At 40.7% G+C, this 23,378-nt stretch overlaps 4 protein-coding genes across 4 annotated transcripts; 3 read left to right on the forward strand and 1 right to left on the reverse strand.

The window, feature by feature from the left end:
* The first annotated feature begins 247 nt into the window (after positions 1 to 247).
* LOC133708709 (uncharacterized) lies at positions 248 to 10,356 on the forward strand. Its single transcript, XM_062134214.1, has 4 exons — positions 248 to 1,292; positions 6,019 to 6,326; positions 9,348 to 9,724; positions 9,816 to 10,356. Exons 1-3 carry the CDS (start codon positions 373 to 375, stop codon positions 9,704 to 9,706), a joined length of 1,587 nt encoding a protein of 528 aa, XP_061990198.1. The 5' UTR covers positions 248 to 372; the 3' UTR covers positions 9,707 to 9,724; positions 9,816 to 10,356.
* A 1,868-nt stretch (positions 10,357 to 12,224) lies between these two features.
* LOC133712102 (FRIGIDA-like protein 4a) lies at positions 12,225 to 15,995 on the forward strand. Its single transcript, XM_062138185.1, has 3 exons — positions 12,225 to 13,387; positions 14,260 to 14,435; positions 15,101 to 15,995. The coding sequence occupies exons 1-3, from the start codon at positions 12,487 to 12,489 to the stop codon at positions 15,695 to 15,697; spliced, it is 1,674 nt and encodes a 557-aa protein (XP_061994169.1). The 5' UTR covers positions 12,225 to 12,486; the 3' UTR covers positions 15,698 to 15,995.
* A 366-nt stretch (positions 15,996 to 16,361) lies between these two features.
* LOC133712103 (uncharacterized) lies at positions 16,362 to 18,650 on the forward strand. The gene has a single exon (XM_062138186.1). It carries the CDS (start codon positions 16,963 to 16,965, stop codon positions 17,974 to 17,976), a length of 1,014 nt encoding a protein of 337 aa, XP_061994170.1. The 5' UTR covers positions 16,362 to 16,962; the 3' UTR covers positions 17,977 to 18,650.
* A 151-nt stretch (positions 18,651 to 18,801) lies between these two features.
* LOC133712104 (ferredoxin C 1, chloroplastic) lies at positions 18,802 to 19,420 on the reverse strand. Its single transcript, XM_062138187.1, has one exon. The coding sequence runs from the start codon at positions 19,351 to 19,353 to the stop codon at positions 18,901 to 18,903; it is 453 nt and encodes a 150-aa protein (XP_061994171.1). The 5' UTR covers positions 19,354 to 19,420; the 3' UTR covers positions 18,802 to 18,900.
* Between the last annotated feature and the right edge of the window lie 3,958 nt (positions 19,421 to 23,378).

Below are 23,378 nucleotides of genomic sequence, written 5' to 3' on the forward strand. Positions count from 1 at the left end.
TAATCCAGTTCTTAACATACTAAAAAAAGAAACATGGAGTGTTGATTTTACTAGAACAGACAATATTTACTGTTTTTTAATATTTGTTTCCACCCGTGAAGTCTGGGTCACTGATGTAAGCAATAATCCAGTTCCGGTGATCCGATGGGTGAACTTGAGCAATTAGATAAACTACCGCCGCAAGGTAAAGTGTGCGACACATACGACACAGAGCAAAAACAATCCCTTCTTATCGGAAGGAGAACTAAATTTTATATTTCAAGACGGGCCAGCGAAGCCCAAGTACCCAAAATTATAGAACGCTTTCGGGAGACGACGACCTCCTCCCCACCCACCATCTTCTTCATTCTTCAATCCCTAAAACCCCCCAAGATGGCCGGAGGTAACCACTCCAAGGCCCCACCACACAACAACAAGCCTTCCTCTTCTTCCTCCGCCTCTAACCGCAAATCCCGCTGGGAATCCTCCCCCTCCACCAGTCTCAAAAACAACCACCCCCACCCACCCGACCCGACCAAACCCCCCAAGCCCACCACCACCACCGGCCCATCCCCCAATAAGGGCCCCACCGCCAGCCCCGCCAACCCCAAGCACCCGCCCCTCCCCTCTCCCGGCGCCGCCCCTCCTTTCCCCTTCCCGGACCCCGCCGCGTTCGGCCCGCCGCCCCCGCCCGTCTACGGCTTCCACAACCTCGAGCGCCGCACGATCGTTCTCGCCGACGGTAGCGTCCGCTCCTACTTCGCCCTCCCGCCAGATTACCAGGACTTCCCTCCTCCTCCTCCTCCTCCTCCGCATATGGACCCGTCGGGGCGGTTCTTGCCGCTCGGGCAGGGCCGGCCGGCCGCCCCGGACTACTGGAATTCGCTTGGGCTGGACGGCCGTGGGCCCCAGGAAGGGTCGATGAAGAGGAAGTTTGGGGAAGAAGAGGAGCTGAGGGATAAGGGAGAAGAGTTGGCCAAGCGGCGGCAGCAGTTGGTGCAATTCGGAAACGGGTTTGCGGCGGGTCCGAGTAGCCCGTTTCGGCGTGACTTGGGGGCCCAATCCAGAAGTGGCGATGATCCGAGAGCTTCCAAGTATATGAGGACTGGCGGGGGTTATGAGAATGTGGGGTTTAGGCAAGGCGGCGGTGATAATGTGGGTCATAAGCATCTTCAGGTCGACCAGGCTGCGTTGAAGAAGGCATTTCTGTACTTTGCGAAGGTGATTAATGAGAATGGAGCGCAGAAGAAGATTTACATAGAGGATGGGAAGCAGGGACGGCTTAATTGTCTTGCTTGTGGCACCACTGGCAGGTCTGATCTCTCTTTAAATTTACAGGATGTTTATTTTCGATGCTAATAATATCCATTGGTTGGTTGGTTGATTTAGGGTGAGTAGTTAGGCCACTGATTCTTCTAGCTGTTAAAGTAAGCTTAGTATTATTAAGGGGACATGGATGATTACCCTTTTTCTATAGGATGAAGTATGCAGCTGCATTTCTAGCTCATTGTTTTGAAATGTTTATAGACTAAGAAAGTTTTTATAGGAAAAACTAAGAAAGCTGGCCCTGTTTTTCTCTACATAAATTGGGAACAGCTGGTTTTGTTGCGTACCCTATTTATTGTTAGTAGTATGATCTATTGGATATGGTGCTTGAAGAAGTATGGAGTGAAAGGAAGGGAGCAAAGCAAGGGAGCTTTGATGTTTTAAGCAATTAGGCTGCCTACTCAAGTAAAATTATAGTTTGTAAATATTGTACAACTCCAATCGAGATCAAATATGATTTGAATAGTTACCTATAGGGAGAATTGTTTTAGAGATATAGTATTTGTGATAGTTGTAGCATTATTGGTAACAATAGTTGTGGTTGTTGTTGATACTGCATTGTTTGTATTAGCCATTAGAATTTCAGGCAATTCTGATAGACCTTGAAAATGTGAAGTCGCTCTGGTTGGTACTTAGATTATCTGCAATCTTCTAGTATATAGTGCTATCTATTCAATCTGCTTGCATATCCATACAAGCACAAGTGCTTTGTGCTATGTGCTATTTCTAGATGTGTGTGCAAGGACATGTGCTTTTATTATGTAGCTGTGTGAACGTAAGTTGATTTGTTCTCCTTGTATTTGTCATAGCTCAAAGTCATAGATCACGGAATGTCAGTTGTAGAGTCTCTTATATCATCTACTAGAACCTTACCTAGCTGATTTATGTTGAATCTGATGATCATAGTTGTTTGATCGATTAGGTCATTGACTGAGAGGATGCAGTGTTATGTATCAAGTGTATATAATGGAAGTGTGCTTTCATTTTATATTTAGCTTGTTAGCCTTTGATGACTGCAAGGTCATGTCAAGGATTTCAGTGGATTTAAAACAGATCAAGAAGCTTAATGAGTTTCTATATTAATTTCTTAGTTAATCAGTTGTCTGGATTTTTAACTTGACTCATCTGAATACACATAATGATGTCTTCCTTCCTACCTAAGCTTCTTTTCTGATTGGTGTACTGGTGATGTTGCATCAGACGGTTACCTAATGCAATGAATATTGCACTTAATGAAAAGTCAAAAAGTCTGTTTGACTTTTTAGTAGGAAATAATTTAGGTGTGACTGTGTGTGAGGGACTAAGAAATTACTTAGAATTATTCCTGGGAATCTAAGTAAAAGAATTATCTTTTTTTTTTTTCTGTAGGAACACGATGTTTCTGTCAATGTTGTTTTTGTGAGAATTCTAAATGTAGGTTTTGGAGGAGGAAGGGTCTTAGTGTATTCGACATTTCCCAGGTTTTCTTTATCTAGACTCCAAGGATTTTTGGACTATCATCGATTCTTTTATTTATTGGATAAGAGGGCCTGATTTATTTTCTGTTTACACCAAAGAATAGTCTTTATAAAGTATATTATTTGTCTTCTTAGTATTACTAGCAGCATCAAATGTGCGTTGCTGGAAAGCATTGATGGGATCTACTGCAGAAGAGGAAGTGTAGGTCTGCAAGGGAGAAATGTCTCTTAAATGTGAAATTTGATTACAGAACTAACCCTTACATTTTTAAAATACAACTACTTTCATATTTCTTGAAATGCATAATCGTCACTTTCTGAGTTGACAAATTACTTGATATAAACTTCGCTTTTTGTAGATTTCCAGATCTACACACTCCACAGTATTTGGAGTATCATCGGTCCTTCACCTCTGTGTAAGGAGTGGATGACAGTACTAGTTTCCTTACATGATTTGGAGAACATTTTACTGCTACTGAAAATGCCCAAACTCCAAAACCTGATTTGAAATGGTTGAATTTGTGTGGTGTAGAAATTATTTTAGTATATATGCCAATATTTTCTGTGTGTTCTTCTATTGCTAAGTTGGTTGTTATTATTGTCTAGCTTTTGAAATATATGGTTGCCCTATTTGTTAGATTTAGGACTATTCGTTGGACTGTAGCTGAAAAACCTATTTATTGGCCTAAAGTTGATCTAGATGAGCTTACCTTTGGTGTTAATGAACGTGGTACCTGAAATGTGTTTGACTTGGGCAAGCCTCAGGTCATCCGAACGCATCTGAGCCCTTGACTATCTAGTCAAATTAAATGTGTGGGCAGTGGGATTTATATTAGATTTATGCTTTGTTTCGGTAAGACTATAGGTTTGGTCTCTGAACTCCAAAGTGAGTGTTGAAAAAGATACCTGTGTTGTAGTTCAGTTTTATTTTCACATACAAGTCCCATCCATCATCTAACTTGTTGGAAGCAATGCAATTAACTCTTTGGTTATGAGTCGTTGAAGTGAAGAGGCTATACAAGTCCCATCCGTCATCTAACTTGTTGGAAACAAGGCAATTGGCTCTTTGGTTATGAGTCATTGAAGTGTAGAGGCTATAGAAGTCCCATGCATCTTCTAACTTGTTGGAAACAAGGCAATTGGCTCTTTGGTTATGAGTCGGTGAAGTATAGAGGCTACAGTATGTGGTCAATCTTTTTGTAGTTTGAAGTCAATGCACATCAATTTGTTTTCTCTGGAATATGTACAGGACAAGCTCATGCACCTGTGCTTGGTATTTGGTAGGATTTTGTTGGTTTAGGTAAGCACACATTTTGAATGTTATCCACTGTTCATCAAGGGTTTGATGAATCTGTATACATATTTTATTTGTAGTTTCTTTTAACCTCTCTGACTTCTAAATAGACTGTCTGTGCGTAGTGTGTCTAATTGTCTTGTAGTGTGATGGGTAGGCTGTTATAAGGCCTTATTTTTGCTGCTAAACATGAGCGTGCGCCATGTGTTGTAGTCAATGCCACAAGGCTCCAGAGGTTGTTTAATTTGGGTGGCATTGGTTTCCCATTGTATACTATAAGATCTACTCTTTCGATTATTATGTAGTAAACTGTCAAAAGTAAACTCCGTCACTGCCAGAGATGGAGTAGAAATGTGCAAGACAGGGTTTAGTAGCTAATGTTTTTTTTTACTATTTATTAGTGAGGACTGCACATGTAAATTTCTTTGTGTCTTTTGTTTCACATAGTCAGATGCTTCTGTTCCTGATTGGTGGATGCAGTTGTTGAATTCTGAGTGATGTCTGAATTCTGGTTGTGAACCCTTCCATTTCTTATGATCAGCCTTAAGTTTGTGAACTCTCACCCACAAAGAAGTGGCTATTTGAGCTGATGCATACTCACTTTTCATGTAGAAGCAAATAAGGCTGACTAGTAGAGCTAATTTACTAGATGGTCTTTATAGGATATTTATACTTATTTGCTTTGGTCACTGTATTTTCATTTATAGCTTGTGTATATACACATATATGGCAGAGTCTCGTTAAGGCGTCTTTGGGTAATGACTTCTCTACTTTATGTTTGCATTCTTATGGTTTCATTTATATGCCGTGGCCATTTCTTGTATGAACTATAAGAACCCCTGCCTTTGCCAATTAAGGTACTACCTGTGCCTTCTTCATTCATTTATACAATCTTGTTAAGGACATTTATGGGTGATGACTTCTTTCTTTTAGGTTTGCATTCTTATGGTTTCACTTATATGCCGTCGTCATTTCTTGTATGAACTTAATAAGAAATCCTGCCTTTGCCAATTAAAGTTACCTATGCCTTCTTTATTTCTTTGTACTATCTACATCCTAGACCACTCACCATCACATTGCATGAATCACTCCATATGATTCATTTGATAGAACTGTAGAATGTTCTACCTGTAGGAGTTAAAGACAAATTATTATATGTGAGAACAATATTACTGCAAAGACTCAGAATATTACTGGATCAATTTCTCAGCGGCTTGTAAAGGAAATTGTATGCTTCTGCTCCTTTTGAGTTCAATAAGCTTTGCAGGTATATGTGGTCCGCTGATATAGGTTCTGTGATCAAGATTAGCGGTAACCTCTAAATCTATAGCCGGAAAGTTTCAGAGGACAGCTTGGCTTAACCAAGGAATATAGATATTAATTTGTGGATTTTTGTTTTGTTGTTTGACGAGGAGGGGTTTGGAACTTAATTCCTTATTTGGTGGTGACTTCTACTCCTTAATTGTTTTTGTTCACCATATTCTGCGTTAATTATGGAATTTTAGCTACCATTGGATAAACCTTTTGTGCTGTTGTGTTACAATAGATATGTTTGTGAGTTCCTTATATGCAGTGATTACTCTCCATTACATGATATTGTTTTTATATATGGTCATGGTGAACGGTATCCAGCCAATCCTTGAAAATGAAATTATATGCAGCCACTGGAAACCATGGTATTTTCTTTTGGTATATTTGTTTTTCTCTGTCCCAAGCCAATGAAAAGTTTATCTTTCCATTATAAATTGTTTACCATTTGTCAGGGTACTATGATAAGTCAAAAATACCAATATATGTTAAACTATGATTATGAGTCGTTGCATATGACGATATCAGCTCATAGGAAATATTCCTGGTAGCATCTTCTTCATTCCCCTTTGAGTTCAAACTTAGAGGTCATATTGCTATCTGAGAGGTAAACCTGAAAACGTTGTTCAATTCCCTTGATATGCGTACTTTCAGGTCTGCAAAAGATTTTCCGGATATGCATAGTCTCATCATGCACAGTTACAACACGGACAATGCGGACATTCGTGTGGATCACTTGGGCTTACACAAGGCTTTGTGTGTTTTAATGGGGTGGAACTACTCAAAGCCTCCTGATAACTCAAAGGCATATCAGTTCCTTTCCGCTGATGAAGCAGCAGCAAATCAAGATGACTTGATTATGTGGCCGCCCATGGTGATAATTCATAATACGCTTACAGGAAAGAGTAAAGATGGCCGCATGGAGGGTTTGGGCAATAAAGCTATGGATAGTTATATACGAGGTATAGTTTCCTCCTTCATACTGTGCCATTTTTTTATGCAGTTTCTATCAGAATGTTCTGTGGAAAAGTTGGGCTTAGGTCAAGAAAATGCTCTGCGTGCGTCCTAGTTTAGCCTCTAACCCAGTACAAATCTGCAATTGCAGACAATGTACGCACAATTTTTTTTTTTTTTTGGTAGATAAATATATTTACTAGATAAAGCCAACCATTTCTTAGGTGCACCACACTGCCTGTCTATTCAATAGAATATATCTGCTAGGTCCAACTCCTGGAGAGCTAAGCTTGAATATGTATGTCACCTCATCCATTTAAAGCTTTGCCAGTCTTAACTCTGATGAAGTCACCAAAGCTGACAAATTATATTAGCTGTGTTCTGAAATGGATAATTGAAGGGTGAGATAGTGAGGTGAGGTAAATCAGTTGTAGCATGCATGCTAGTATCTTACTACTTGTGGCTGTAGTGTCACCCTTTACAGGGTTATTGATCTGACTTGAGTGTGGATAGCGAAGGGGTTTGCGAATGCCTGTAATATAGTATTAGTGCCTCCCTTATCATACTAGATGATTTTCTCCTACTCCTCCCTTATCATATTAAATGTTTAATTTGTTAATTTTTATCATTTCCAGAACTAGGGGGTAATAGCTGAATGACAAAATAGGATGCATTTCTGACTTGATGTACAGGGGCTAGACCCTGTCAAGTGTAGTAATCTGTGAACTTATAATGCTTGTCTTCTCACTTTGCTCTTTGGAAATTTAAGTATGGTTAAGCTGAGCAGGTCCCAAGCTTGTGTTCGTTCCAAGCCTATGCTGTGGCCCCCTTAAATAATGTATGTTGCTATCATTGCAAGGCAGAATGCAAGCACCAGCCTGTAACTCCTGTTCTTTCTCTTTTCTTTCAACCCCCCCACCCCACCCAGCCAACATGATTCAACCCATTGCCCTCTTGTTTAGGATAATGGTCACCGTGCGTGTACATTGCTGAATTCCGATCCTTTTGTCTTTGTTGTTCGAGTCTTAGCTGATTCTGAGGAAATCTGATGTCCCACCTTTCTTTTGTCAGTTTGATATTGCTAACCATTTGCTTGGTTCTGACTCTTGGACGGTTAATTAGTAACTTCTCTCGTGTTCTGTTTCTTTTCAAAAAAGAAAATATTAAATAAATAAAACTACTCATTAGACTTTGGATATACAATCTGTAACTGTGTTGATGTAAATCCAATTAAGGCCAGTTGTCATATTCACATATTAGAGTTACATTTCTCCAGCGGCGGAACTAGGAATTTGGTAGGCATATGACAGTGATATTTGTACGTTTTTAGTAAGGTAGTATTATTATTTGGAAAATGGGGGAAATATGTATTATAAAAACTTATTTCTCATGTACAAATCATTTTTTTTTATCAAACACTCCCACGTACACAAAGAAAAAATCAAACTTATGTAACTAAAATAAAGGAAAAAAATTAAATTTATATTAATCACAATATAATGAAGAAGGTAATTAAACCAACCAGACTTCATTATTTGTTAAGTTTACTATTTCTCAACGGAAAAAAAAAAAAAGTTTGCTTGTTTTCTGTATTATATTTTTGTTTATTATAGCATGTGGGTCAAGTCCATGTAGTTTACTACAAGTGGGTTGAGATATTTTTTATTTTGTGTGTGTGGTGGGGGGAGGTGGGGTCCATTTAAACGCTTCATAGGTTAGTTACATGCTCTTTAGATACGAAAAATCGCATCTGCAGGAATCAAATGGAGATCCGGACCCATTCAAACTGTAACACTGGGTCTGCCCCTGCATCTCTCTACAAACCTTCATATTAATGGAATCCTTGCAAGACTGTCATGTGTGATGAATGAAATCCATGCACACAGGGATGACTTTCCTCATAACTGTACAACTACTCTTGCTCTTTAGTTAAGAATAGGGGGATCTGGCTCCTGGACATGTTAGTAAAGAATTACAAGAGGTTGCTGGTTGGAGTTTGATCTGTCTTTGTTGGCAGCTAAATTGCAATGTGTCTTTCAATCAATCTTATTTTTCTACTGGTCGTACAGAATTTTGGTTAGTCATGAGTCGAAGCATATGTTTATTCTCTGTTGGAACGGGTTGGGTATTTTCTCATATTGGTTGATCTTGCTGGACAAGAATGCCTGTGTATGGTCAGAACTTTACTGGTCTACCTATACTTGCATGCGTAGCATCTGGCTTTCGATGTTTAATTGTTGTGAGCATGAGCACTTGTTCTGCTTGGTCTATGAAATATATGCATGGTACAACCTGCTAACATAATTGAAAAGTAACTCCAAGTCAACTAGGCTGCATGCTGACAAAGTGATAAAATTGGGTGCCGAAGCCTCCTATCCAATTGGATTCAAGAAAGGGCATTGTGTGGCATAATACCTAAATAAACTCAAAATTATTACTGTTCAACTTGCTGATGCTTGTTTTGCGCTTGTGTGTAAGTTTGGTTCCTATAAACTGAAAGCTTATCACTTCTGTTATATCTAATTCCCTGCGAATTAAAAAGAAATGTGAAGTCTCATCCTGTCATTAATCTGGCTTTTCTCATATATTTTTCTTTCATTAGTTACATGGTATAGTATATTTCCTTACACATGTGAGTTCATTTTGACATTGAGCTGGAGCCATCAATGGAACCATGGTCTTTATGTTTCCTAATGGTAGAGGTGTCAGTTTTATGTTGCATTGGATTTTCTTTAGAGACTCTGAAGCTGCCTTTTTATGAACTATTGAAGACATTCAACTGTAACCCTTGTTTGCTAGGAGCCATTACTTTGAAACCATTAAAGATATGGTTACTCTGAGTAACTCTTTAGGATTTCATTGTGCACTTTTTTCATTGCTGGTCGTCAAATTAATTTTTTTTCTAATCATCTATCAATTATTATTACTATTATTAATAGTTATTTTCTTTGTTGTCTTTTTTAACTATTATTTTCCATAAAGGAGTTCCACCTGTCAACTTACTTGTTTTCTACTGGTGTGGCATACAGATCTTGGGTTTGGGAGTGGCAAGTCGAAGTCCCTGTACGGTAGAGATGGACATTTGGGAACAACTTTAATCAAGTTTTCAGCTGATGAAGCGGGCCTCAAGGAGGCCTTGCGAATGACAGAATTCTTTGAGAAGGACAATCATGGACGCAGGGCTTGGTATCATGTACAACCGCTCACGTTGGGCAATAAGGATGATGAGAACAATCCTTATCTTGTGAAGTTAGATGAAAAGACTCGGGAAAAGAAGAGAGTCCTTTATGGTTATCTAGGAACTGCTTCTGATCTCGAGAAAGTTGATTTTGACACGAGAAAGAAGGCTGTGATTGAAAGCTGGAGAGAATTCAAACCTCCTAAGTAGAGTCCCGTGAGATCCAAGGTAAAGTAATTAGCTTATTCTGATACCCCGTTCCTTTTTTAACACCACAAACCATATGATACTGAAGATGCCTTGTTTTTCTTTGCCCCAGTGGTTTCATGATGTGGAAGGTAATGAAAGATTTTTATGGCATCATTCTCTAGTGTCAGGAGCAGTGAAGCCTAAAATGCCTATTTATTATTGTTGAAAATGTAATGGCCGATCTTAGGTGATACAGGATAATTCCAGCCAGCTCCAGCTTGCAGTAATGATTTAGACATAAGAGTAGAAGTTCACATCAAGAAAAAGATTGATTGCTGCTTGTATGGTTCTGAACTACTTGTCATCCAACGTCAGAACAAATAATATCGTAGCATAATTGCTGAAATTAACTTTCGATGAGCTTGTAGCCTTTTACAATGTTCAGACTATCGGAAGTTGAATTCACCAGAACCAGTCGAAGATTTTCTTTCCACCATTTTAATGGAATGGGAACTAGTTTGATTGTATCCACAGGTTATATGTTTTTGCCATGTGAAATGGCCAGTTGGGCTGTCCCCTCTTTCCCAAATTCTGACAGCATATTCGGAGGGGTCATTCTCTACATTATGCTTCTAAAGAGTTGAGGAAAATGAAAATAATTTGTTCTTCAATCTGTTATGGAATAATGATTGTTTGCGTAGCACGACTGTTCTATTCAGTAGTAACGTTTTGATCTAAGATTTCAAATCTTTTATGTTTCAGCAGTAGTTGGTATATTGTTGCATGAAACCAAGGTCCCAAATATAGAAGAAACTGTTCTCTAAAGTATCAAAGTGACAGTATGCTAGTATTTGGTACAGTGGTACAACTTTTACAAACCGTAGAAGTCACGAGTTGGAAATGGTAGGGAACTGAACCAATTGAAGTTGCACATCTCATCTCTATGAATTGAGAGAGTCTTCTCATGTGGTCATTGAATGAGCTGACCCGATGTGTTGTTTTGTCCATGAAGACTCGTGTTCATAACTACAAATCTACAATGCAGTGGACATTGACATACGGGAACAAAAGAACCCCCCCCCCTCTAAGGCTCTAGACTTTGTTAGGTTAGCGTTTCAAGTTTCAACCTGCATCATCTTAGATACTGGCGCTATCAATTTGAAGCTAATCAACTTTAACTTGACATCGATGCTCATAATTCATGTCAGCTGACTTGACATCGTGTCGATTATGATTCTGTCCTTGTCATTTTTAAGACTGAGTGATTACTTTATCTTCTAGATGTGTTTAATCAATTACATTGAATATCAAATTACCAACTAAAATGCTATTATTTAAGATAGATAATACAGGCTATCAACCATTCAACCTTGATTAAAAAATATTTGACATAAAAATAAGATAAAATAAAGATTCATCATCAATCTCATTTCCGATAATTACAACCATTAACACACTGATTATGTGTAGTAATTTTGACACGAAGTTAGTAGGCTAGTCATGTCCATCTGCGTCAACATTAGAGAGGATTGTGTTAAGAGTTTACCCAACTCGAAATTGACATATTTACTTATGTGGCTTATTGTAATTTTATGTCATTCTTTGCATGACATTTTGTTGTTTTGTGTAAAATGGTGTCATATTTCTTGTGCTTGAATTCTTGATAAAATCGTTACCAAACAAGTTATAATGGATCATACTGTATCACCCGTTTAATCAGCATGTTTTGTTCGCGCCTAATCAGACAATATCAATCTCATTTTTTATGTTTTTTAAAGCCTATTAAGCTTGCCACGACTCACAAACATAAATCGCCGCCGCCGTCACTCTGAAGAATAACCCAAATAATGCATCGTGTCACGTGTCAATCAACATGTTGTGCTCGTGTCTAATGAACAATCTAAACTAATTTGAATCTGTAACGCACCCTCATTTTATCGCACAGTAAGAACAGAACTGTCGTGAAATGCGATAAAACGCCGGCGTACTGCGATCGAACCCTTTTTTAAATATTTTTTGAAATAATTTGCATTCAACACGAACGACGAACACGAACCGCCGCCGCAACTCCAAAGAGTGAACTAATAATGGATCCCCTCACCCACCCTTAAACCTAAGCCTAGAGGGCAAAATGGGAAATTCAACTGTACAAAAACAAGGTAGACCGAAGAGTATGCGTTGTCCAACGTAGACCGTAGATAGTGAGGTGAGTGATGGACACAGTTGCGCATGCACTGTCATTCTACCCTTTCACTCTCACTCTCTCTCCTACAAAATTCCAACTACGCCCCCCGGCAATCCCTTTACTTTATCTGACTCCATACATGTGGTACCACCGCCCCACCGGGCCCCACCCGCCCTACACCTTTTCCAGCTTTTAAAGCCCACCACCCCCCTCCCTTGCTTTTTCCACTTCTCTCTGATCCCGCTTCGATTTCCGCGAAAGTGCTTCTTCCCCCCCCCCCTCCTCCTCCTCCTCATCCAAACACGCCCTTGCCTCCTTACGTCATCATTCCATCTTATCCTGCGCACCCCAGCTCCCTGTAGCCCCCTTTGCCTTGTCGGATCCACAACATTCCAAACATTCCCTACTAACCACTCCCCACGTGGCGCCTCCTCCTCCGTCCACGTCACCACAGTAACCTCCACCTTCTTCCTTAGTCGCTTTAGTTCAGCTTAGCTTTATCACATTTCCACTCTTTCTCTCTCTCTCTCTCTCTCTGTGTTTTGGATTTAGGGTTTCTTGTTTTCTCTCTATCTTTGTATATCCCCCCCCCCGTACGGAGAACCAATCGACGACGATGGGGTCGATCCCCGATCCCGGCGAGTTGACGGAGTTGACTCCGCCGAGCTTCGACGAGTTCCAGAGGCAGACGTCTCTGATGACCAGCTGTACTCTCCTCTGGAAGGAGCTCTCCGACCACTTCCTCTCGCTCGAGCAGAACCTCCTCCAGAAATCGGAGGCCATCAAGCGCAAAATCCAGACCCTGGAGCACGAGACCAAGGAGAGCCTCGACGAGCTCGAGCAGAGGGAGATCACCATCAACCAGAGCGTCGAGATCGCGCTCGTCAAGGTCGAGGAGACCAAGAAGGCCGCGCTCAAGGTCCTGAAGAGAGCCCGCTCCGACGACGAGTACGGCGAGGTGGACAACAGCGAGGGTTTGCTGATGGAGATGAAGTCGCTGTGCTTGAAGATGGATTCCGGAAGGTTCTGGAGGTTTGTGACTGGGAGGAAGAAGGAGCTGGAGGCTCTGAGGGCGCAAATGGCTTCGGCTTTGGCGGAGTGTGTGGATCCGGCGAAGTTTGTGCTGGAGGCGATCTCGGAGGTGTTTCCGGTGGACAAGAGGTCGGAGAAGAGTGATAGGGGGAATGATTTGGGCTGGGCCTGTGTTCTGATGCTGGAATCGCTGATTCCGGTGGTGGTTGACCCCAAGATTGGGAAGTCGAGGCTGTTGGTGACCCCGAGCGTGAAGAAACGCGCCAAGGAGATTGCGGAGACTTGGAAGGCGAGTTTGGAGGAGAGAGGGGGGATTGAGAATGTGAAGACTCCTGATGTTCATACATTTCTGCAGCATTTGGTGACTTTTGGGATTGTCAAGGAGGAGGATGTGGATTTGTACAGGAAGCTTGTGGTTAGTTCGGCCTGGCGCAAGCAGATGCCTAAGCTTGCCGTTTCGCTTGGCTTAACCAAGAAAATGCCTGGTGTGTGTTGCTATTGCTGCTTTCTTTCCTTTTCATTTCTTGTGTTGATTGGTTTTGGATGTTTTTCGCTTACAAGTATATATATATATATATATATTGTTGCATGAGTATGACCATTTGTTTTCTTCTCTGTTTAGTAACTAATTTTGAACTCGATTTCTGTAGCCATCGTTTGGTTTTGCTTATTAGTTTCTGAAAATCTGTGATCCTTAGGCCTTTATAAGCTTTATATGGGGAGAAAGTGGTGATTCTTGGGTTTTCTTTGGATAGTTGTACGGCTGTTTTGTACTTTCTAACAAATCCATGTTTCCATATCTGTCCAGGAGCAAATATTAAATATGTTCCAACAGAACCTAGGATCTAAGACATGGCCTTTTGGTTATTGATTCGGAAATGAAAAACATTCAACCCTTCGCTGAGAATGTTGAATGTGACTTGCAACTGTAAACTGATTTTCATAGTCCTACTTTTTTTTCTAGATTTTTGGTCATTCTGGCCTATGTATAAACGATAAATCATTCACTATTGATTTAATTACTCTTCAGGTGTTCCCAATATAATTTTTTTGCTTGCAGTTGCATCAGATATGACTATATGTTGGATCTACAATGTTTAAATGAGGACCTCTGATGGTTGAATCTGATTAATATTATACCTGCACATGTTTTGTTAATAGTCTAGAAGGGTCAATGCTCATATTTTTTCACCTTGTTGTTGATTGATGTTGTAGTAGTTTTGCAAGTTGTTTTCTGCACAAGGGAAAGTTTTCCATCAGTTTCCTTGCCTTTGCTTAGAATTAGATATGATACATTATATATATGGCAAGAAGGGCCATTCTTTAGTTATTAATGTTTGGAAGCTGTTGTTGGCAGATATGATTGAAGAATTGATCAGCAGGGGACAGCAGCTTGATGCAGTGCATTTCATTTACGAAGTTGGCCTTGTCCACAAGTTTCCTCCTGTTCCTTTGCTGAAAGCTTTCCTGAGAGATGCCAAGAAGGCTGCAGCTTCTATTTTGGAAGATGCCAATAGTCCTGGGAAAGCTGCGGTATTGCTTTTATCATTGCATCATATTTTGTTTGCCATATAATATTTTGTGAATTTTTGCTAAAAGGCCCCATATGTGTATGTACCCTATTTTCTTTCCTTCCATCCTCCTTTTTGCCTCCTCCCCTCACCCAAATGTAGGCAGGAAAGGGAAGGGAGAGGAAAGAAAAGGGACTTGAAAGGAATTTGTCCACCGTTAGTGCATGAGGGTTAAGAAAGTGAAGGGGGGGATTCCCGATCTCGCAAATGCTTTCTTTCCACTTCATGTACAAATTTGATGCCTCGATTGTTGTTTATATTTTGGTCCCAATACGTTTATAATTTGACATTTTCTGGGATAAAGAAACTTTGCTCTTTGGTTCAAAGATGATTTCTACTTTATTCATCAATTAAGTGGTCATGATGGAGTAGTACTTGGGTAATTTAAAGCAATAAAATCTATCTATCCATGGTATCTTGCATGTTCTCACCTCCAAGTTCAGCCATAAGTTGTTAAAATAGGGCATAATGCATATTCTTGTGGATGTTTTGTGGTCTGGTGTTCTTCATTTGTTGTGGTTTGTCTGGTTTCTTTAAAAATATGTTATTAAGTTTCAGATTTTCTTGTAGGAATAGGAGAACTAAATTTAGCAGAATTGATCAGCCTCATATGTTATTGTTTTGCAGAACTTAGCTGGACGCAAAGAGCAGTCAGCACTCCGAGCTGTCATCAAGTGTATTGAGGATTACAACCTTGAAGCAGAGTTTCCTCCAGAAAACCTCAAGAAGCGCTTGGAACAGCTAGACCAAAGGGTGAAACCAGAGAAGAAAAAGCCTGTTGCAGCCCCTGCCAACAAACGTACACGAGCCAACCATGGAGGTCCCATGCCTCCAGCCAAGGCGGGACGCTTGGCAAATGCATATGTTTCATCTTTCCCTTCTCCTCCTACATTTGTCCGGTCTCCCTCCCATGCTCAGTATCCTGCTGGGTTCTCACCATACCATTCCCCACCGACAATGTATGGCAGCAGAAGCCCACAGACCAACTCTTATGGAAGCCCACAGACCAACCCTTATGGGAGCCCCCAAACCAACCCGTATGCAAGCCCACCAGCCAACCATTATGCATACTCACCGGAAGCAGCCAGCCCTTATGCATACTCGCCTGAAGCAGCCCCTCCTCAACTTGCTGGACCATACCCAGGAGCTCCCATGAACTATCCTGTATACAGTGCTTATGGCAATGGCATGGCACCAGCTTATCAGCAGGCTTACTACAGATAGATATGACAACTCTGTGAAGATGGTAACCACTGATATGATGACTCCTGAATCTCATCTACTTTTATAATGGCTTGTTTGTAATCTCTAACCGTTTAATGGTAGCGATGTCTGTGTGTTAATCATGAAATTTCTCATGCTTCTTGCTTTTCACGTGGTGGGAAGTTGTATTTCTAATGTTGATCAAACCCTAGTACTAGATGAATGTGAAAAGTTGTAGGATGACTTGAAAACATCGACTCTTAAGGTACCACCACTGTTGTTCAGTTTAGTTGTAGAAAACTGTTCTTACTGTTCTGTATGGTTCTGGCCCGCTTTTCTCTCTGTTTCTTTAGCAATTGTTTGTTCAAGTGGGAACCAAATGCCATTGGTGCAGCATTTCTGATCGTTCAAGTCTGATTGTATCGAGAATCGAGTCATGGACAACAATCAGAACCTGATGGCGTTTGATTCCATTGAGCTCTTTCCCTCTGCTGCCTAGTTCAGAACAAAAACATGTTCAATGTTCATGGCAGCATATTTGTTCTGGTGTGTTACCGACTTGGTTTCTTCATCAAGGATTGACGCATGAGTGCATGATCATTAATTGTAATTAGCCATGAATCATAATCATAATACATGAATCATAATCATAATACATGCAGGTTAATTAGCATAGCAATGAGATGTGCTTGTATCTAGTTAAAAATGAGCATGAGGAGAAATATCAACTACGCAATTTGTTCTTTCTCCATTCTCCGATCTCCAATACAAGAGAAGAGAAAGAAGGTACCGATTCTACTTCCTACTTCGTCTTGAACGCTGGTGCTCAAGATGACATTTCACTAACTGAGGTCTCAAATTTGAATTTCCTCTTCCAATATAAAAATAAAATGATACCGTTATCTCTAGTAAGGACCTCATATGAACTTGTTGTTATAAGATTCTCATCAGAAACTCTCGTGTCATTTTGTAAGAAAGGACCAGAAGAAAAACCGATTTCGTTATATCATGTACATGTCCGAGGGAAGCCCATAACCAACGGTCCCTTTTTTACTTGTTATGCGACACACCCAAGGCTAAGAGTTAGCTCCACGACAATCGATCGCATGAACCCAACACACCTGAAGAGCCAGTTTATCATCTAAAGGAAAGAGAGAAACAGTCAATGGGTTCGAGGCAATTCTGGACTGGGTGTATCTTTAAGACAAGGTACAGCAATTGATGCACACCAGCTGTTTGATGAAATGCTCCTGTGAACCCTTCGGCTCAACCCACCTTGCTCGAGAATGTTGTTGAGGAGAGGAATCAAATTCGCTTCAGCAGCATTTCCACATTTCATTTCCAAGGCTCCTAATTTTCGCTGTAAAGCCACCACCACGGTTCCCATTTTCGATCATTCGGCATACTACTCTAGTGGCTTTCGCCTCTCTCCTTTGTTCCCCTCCCAACCCAAACCTCAGTCGGATAGTTATGATATTGAGCTTGTTGACGATGATGCATGGCGGGTTTCCTCAGGTTTGGCGCTTGCGGATCAGGGGACTGCATTGGAGGAACAAAGTTGCTTATCGGATGAAGCGGTTGATGAACCTGTTGATAGTTGCTCTCTACCTCTTGAGGGTGACCCGGATTTCGATGACATTGACAACATGAGAGTTCGGGGTAAACTGTTCTATAAAATCGACCGCGGTTCCAAAGAGTTTGAAGAGTATAGTTTCGACTTCCATCGTAGGAACAAGTCTTCTAAGAAGAAGGATGATCCAAAGGAGAAGAAACAGAAGGTTACTAGTTTGAAGGAAAGCAAAAGAGACAACCCAATTCCCAAGTTTTCCTCAAGAAGTGAGAAACAGTGTAGAGTTGTGGACAACTCTCGGCTAGGTGAAATGGGCGCTACTTGTGTTGAGAAGAAGAAGCTGAGAACTCCGACGTATAATCAGCTCACTGGTCCTTTCCACGAGCCGTTTTGCCTTGATGTTTACATCTCCAAGGCTTCAGTTCGTGCCTGCATTGTTCACAGGTTCACCAGTAAGGTTGTTGCCGTGGCACATTCCATATCGAAGGACATGAAGTTTGACCTTGGTTCAACTAGGAATGCAGCTGCTTGTGCTGCTGTTGGGGAAGTTCTGGCTCAGAGGGCATTGGGCGATGACATCCATGATGTGATTTACACACCAAGGAAAGGGGAAAGATTGGAGGGCAAGCTTCAAATTGTGGTTCAGTCTCTAATTGATAACGGCATTAATGTGAAGGTGAAGATCAAACAAAGGGCGCGGAAGAAACCAACTTCCTTTTCTGCAGCCTAGACACAGGTTGTTTGGTATTCTGGTTAGAGTCTATCTAGTACTAATCAGCGCATTGATCATAGGTTTCATCTCAAATGACAATGTTGGCATGTTGTTGGTTGCTCATTGCTGGATGTTTGGGGCTATCATGTTGATGAATTTGATTCATTTAAGTATAAACCTGGCTCATCCGAGTTATATGATGCACAAAGTTTCTCATTTGAAATTACTTCCCATGGTACCAAGAGAAGTTATACAAACGCAATGAGCATCTGATGCAAAAGTTTCTGCTTTGTAAGTGCGCCTTCTTTGATGGAAATGAAGACAACCGCCCTTGGGCTATACTTTCATTGTCTTCTCCTCTTCATTTTCTCAGCCAAACTCAGGATGAGTGAAGTCATTGAGTGGATTGTGGTCACTCAAGGGATCTGATTTGAGAACGAAGAATCATACTCTCTTACCTGAAACAAATTTCAGACCATCTTACAGATCCCATGGGTAGTTGCTAGTTGCTAGATGGTTGGAGCTTTTTCTTCTTTCCAATTAATGAATAATCCTCTCCTTTTTTTTTTTTCCTGCTCTGTATATGCTAATATGCATTTTATCATAATGAACCATTGATATGAAGCTGGAGAAATTATTGCACTTATCCTCTGTTTAGCCTAATCTTTTGATCCCCTATCTGTCATTGAATTGTATCATTATGTGCATCCCATTACTTATGGGGATGCTTTCTCTCCCATGTTACTATGGAAGAAATGCAGTTAACTTGGGTTAACCTATTAGCCTAATCAATCATAGGCTCATAGCATTCAAAATAACACCAGAAAACAAATTCACAAGTAATAAACCAAAGCACATACAACTTCTATTCAACAATCCATAACTCAATACAAAACATGCCTCAATTTCCCGCAACCCCCCACTCCTCAAAACCCAAAATTTCTAGTCATTAGCTGTTGCTAATTGCAGTGATAGCAGCTCCTCTTCCGGTATGGTCCGAATGTGACAATCCGATTTGGGATACGAAACACAGAGCAATGTATACCCCCTCTCCACCACATCATCACTCAGCATACCTTCACTCTGGTCCACCTCGCCGGCGAGAAGCTTAGCCGGGCAAGTCATGCACACCCCAAGCTTGCAGTCGTGCGGCGCAGACAATCCAGACTCCAATGCCTTTTCTAGTATGGTCTCATCTGGCTCCACCTCAAGTTCAGTGGACTTGCCCTCGTGCTCCACCACAACCTTGTACGACCGGACCACATTGCACTGCCGCCGTGTACGGTGCCGTGCTGGCCGGAGAATGAGCTGAAAAGGAGAGGGCAGTTGGGTCGTGTGTGGCTGTTTTGGGTTGAGAGTGAAACAAGGAGATGGAGTGAAGTGAAGGGTTGCCATTAATTTTCTGAGGTGGGAAATGAGAGACACTTTTTGTGGTAGTGCCACTGTGTTTATTGCTTATGGTGCTCGGCAGTTAGGATAGGATAAGGTTTTGTAAACACCCCAAAAATAAAACAAAAAAAAAGTTCTAAAAATCTCTCTGGCGGCCGTGTGGACCGTATCTAGGCGTTACAGAGGGGTTAGCCGCCTAGACTAGTCAAGGAAGTGCCTAAACATGTCAGGTTTAAGAAATATGTTCATAATATTTCTTTTTTGGATCAAATACTTTAAAATTAATTTTTTTTTGGGAAATGCTCATTTACCCAATTTTAGCTTAAAATTTACCCACTTGCTCCACTAACTGTTTTTTAACCCCGTTTACCCAAGACACTCTAAGGCCCCGTTTGGATGGCAGGAAATCATGGTATGAAATGAGAATTAATTTCATTTTCCATTCAGACGTGTCATTTGGTTGTAATTAAAGATTGGAAAGGAAATAAAAAATAAGATTTGACTGGAAATTGACTCCCTCATAAAGCCTGAATAGAATTACCTAGTCAGGGGTGGTATTCTATTTCCATTTCCCACTGTCAAAGGCAAAATTACATTAATTATCCCTCTAAAAATTTATATTCCCCACCAATATTCCTTATAAATTGATGTACTTTAATTAGTAAGAGGGCATTATTGAAAATTATAATTTTATATTTCATTCTTATGACTTACCAAACACTACAATAGAAATGAAAAACTAATTCCAAAATTTAATTTCTAGTAATATTCCAAACACTCACATGGAAATACCAAAACATATTCCATTCCATATCCGTCTGGAAAGGAAAATAAATCTTTTTCCAATTTTGACATTCCTGCGAACCAAACGGGGCCTAAGGGATTATTTTCCTAATACCCAATTAATTATTTTTTATTAATTTTTGGGACTTTTTTGCCCTCTCCTTCAATCTCTCTCTCTCTCTCTCTCTCTCTCTCCCTCCAGCAGGTCGCCCACGACGCCGGCTCTCGCCATTGCCGCGCCGAAACTCGTCGTCGTGCTCTCCGCGGCCAGACTCGACGCCAAGCCGACGGTCCTCGTCGCTGAGCAGCTTGGCATGGCCGGGTTTGACCTTCTGAAGGAATCGACGACCGCCAGTAGAATCGGGTACGTCTTCGATTTGCTTCTGTCTCTCTCGCCGGCGACTGATCATCACGGAAATCACAACTTGATTGTATCTCCGGTCCCGGGCTTTTTCCGGAGTCGTTGCAATCGGAGTCAAATCAGTGTGAAGGCAAATGGTCAACCGGAATTGTTGCAAAATGACTGGAATTGTGGGCAAAATCGTCAACCGGAGTCGAGATTATTGGGGGACAATAATCGTCCTATTGGGGGGCAATAATGTGTCTTAATTGTTGTAAAGTCTCTATAATTGTGTTCAGTGATATTTTCCTTTGTGTTTAAAGACTGCTTCTAATGTGTTTTGGTATTTCTGATATATTATTGGGGGGCAATAATCTGTTTATTGCGGGGCAATAATATATTTGTTTTGTTATTTTTTGGAGGAATATGGGTGATCCTTTTGTTGTTAGGTGCATTTATTCTTGTTAAGAGGCCACCTGGGAGGCCTAGGGTGAAGCGGTTCAAGTGAAGTGGAGAGTGTGAAAAAAAAGCCAATTCGTTGTGGTCTTAAATTCACCAAGTATTGAATTTGAATAGCTGTACTTTTGTAAACTAATTTAAAACCAAACGGAGTTACTTCTAATCATCTATAAAAAAATTATTGGGGGGCAATAAACTTTTTATGACCCCCCAATAAACCTAATTATTTTGGTTAATGAATCTAGCAGCATTTTGTTGAAATGACCTGTAATAAATGAACCACAGTTAAGACATTATTGCGGGGCAATAATCTGTCTATTGCCTCCCAATAGACCACCCCAAAAATCACCAGTTTCTATCATTGACAGATTATTGTACTTTTATAAACTCAAAACAACATAAGACTTATCAAAACTCTAATTTCAGTGATTAATTAACCACAGTTAAGAAATTATTGGGGGGCAATAATCTGTCTATTGCCCCCCAATGGACCACAGTTTTGACGTCGTCCGAGACCTGCAAGCGAAGCCCAGACCCGATTCCGGCGTGGAGTTTCGGAGCTTCCCAGACATCTGACAAACAAAACCGGCGAAGCCCAGACCCGATTCAGGCGTGGAGCTTCGGAGCTTCCCGGACATCTGACGAACAAAACCGGCGAAACCCAGAGGGGTTGGGATCGTGGAGTTGGATGACGTCATCCTCTGATTGACAGGACCCACCCCGGATTTCACCCTGAAATCCGAAGTGGCCCTGCGGGGCCCACCTTAGAAGAAATTCGACCAAAAATTTGGCGGAACTTCCCCTAAAATGGGCTACCCAAAACCTGTAGAAAGCATTTACACTTCTAAATCAAATCATCCTTATACTTCTGGAGCCACCTTGTTCCCCAACTCAACACCAATCTCCAATTCACAAAACACAAACCTCAACTTGAAAAACATAAATCCCATAGGTAATCAGAGCAATTCTAATAGAAAGGTAAATAAGGACAACCTAACTCAAAGGCAACCGTGGAAGCTAGGCTGTTGACTATGCCTCAACTCCAATGTACGCCCGACCTCAACTAATTTCGCCTGCAAACTGGGCATTTGAAACCGAAGGGCCCAGGGGAAAGTAATTGAAAAACACGTTAGCGTGAGTGGACAAAAATAAATAATTTAATATGAATAAACCAAAATAAAACTTCATACTTTCCCACATTTTTCGATATATAAAAAAAATCCGGATGCATGCAACATTTATAAAACACTTAAGAAAATAACCCGAGAAACGTTGAACTCCAGAAAACCGACTAGCCCCGCTAGTCACAACAACAGAGTAAAAGATTGAAATTTCAATACTCGAAAATATAAGTCCAGCCCCGCTGGTTAAGAAAACTCAGACTAGTCCCCGCTAGTCAAAAATAGTATAAGTAGGGGAAGATGATAGCCATACGAATAAGCCACTCAGGCTTGGGTGATAGCCTCCCAGGCTAAAGAACTCCCATAACTCCCGTAATATACCCTTACGCCACTAAGTGTAGCGATAGGATACTGGGCTACAGAATTACTGTCACAGAGACAGTAACCTGCGCCACAAAGGCGGAAGGGCTACGGTGATCCCATCACCGCGCCACAAAGGCGGAAAATCAATGCTAGCATGATAAAATCACCCCTCAGTATGGCACAGGGAAACATAACCGAAAACCAAGTAAATCCATAAATACATAAGGCTTCCCCAACTCTCGCAAATGAATTTCCAACGACGTGTCCCACACGCCAAGAGTATCATCATGATTCGAAACAAAACCAATTCCAAAATCATCATCGAGGCATTCCCAATGCCAAAACTGAAAGTCGATAAACAAACAAGAAATAATTCCATCGAAATCTCATTTCGAAAATCTTTCAGAGATCTCAAATCGGTGAATGAAAAATAAATATGAAATTCCGGAAATCACCTCGGAAAAGAATTCATTGAAATCACCATATCAGAATTTCAAATAATAATTATAATCAATTTCTGAAAATCAATTCATATTCTCAAAAACAACTCATAAATCCAAATCCGAGCATAATAAGTTCATATCCGAAACTCATGAAAAATTCAATGTCAAATTATAATCCAAGACAAAATATCATGCTCGATAAATAAAACGATAATTAAATAAACCAATAATTTCAAAATAAATGCATGCATCATTTACTTAAAAACAAAAGTCCACTCACAGTACTATTCCGACGGTCACGTATACGAGTTCCTTTATCGAGCCAGAGCCCGGTACGACATCCTGTACACGATTATATTCCGTGAATAATTATTCAACAATTTAATATGATTCCTAAAATTAATTCCTCATAATTACATCTCCACTTCTTCTCGGATGCAACCCAAATTATACTACTAATACCAATTCGTTAATTTAAAGGTTCCAAGGCAGAACCGAGAGATATCCGACGGCCGGATTCTC

This window comes from Rosa rugosa, chromosome 5, assembly GCF_958449725.1.
Source record: "Rosa rugosa chromosome 5, drRosRugo1.1, whole genome shotgun sequence".
Lineage (NCBI taxonomy): Eukaryota > Viridiplantae > Streptophyta > Magnoliopsida > Rosales > Rosaceae > Rosa > Rosa rugosa.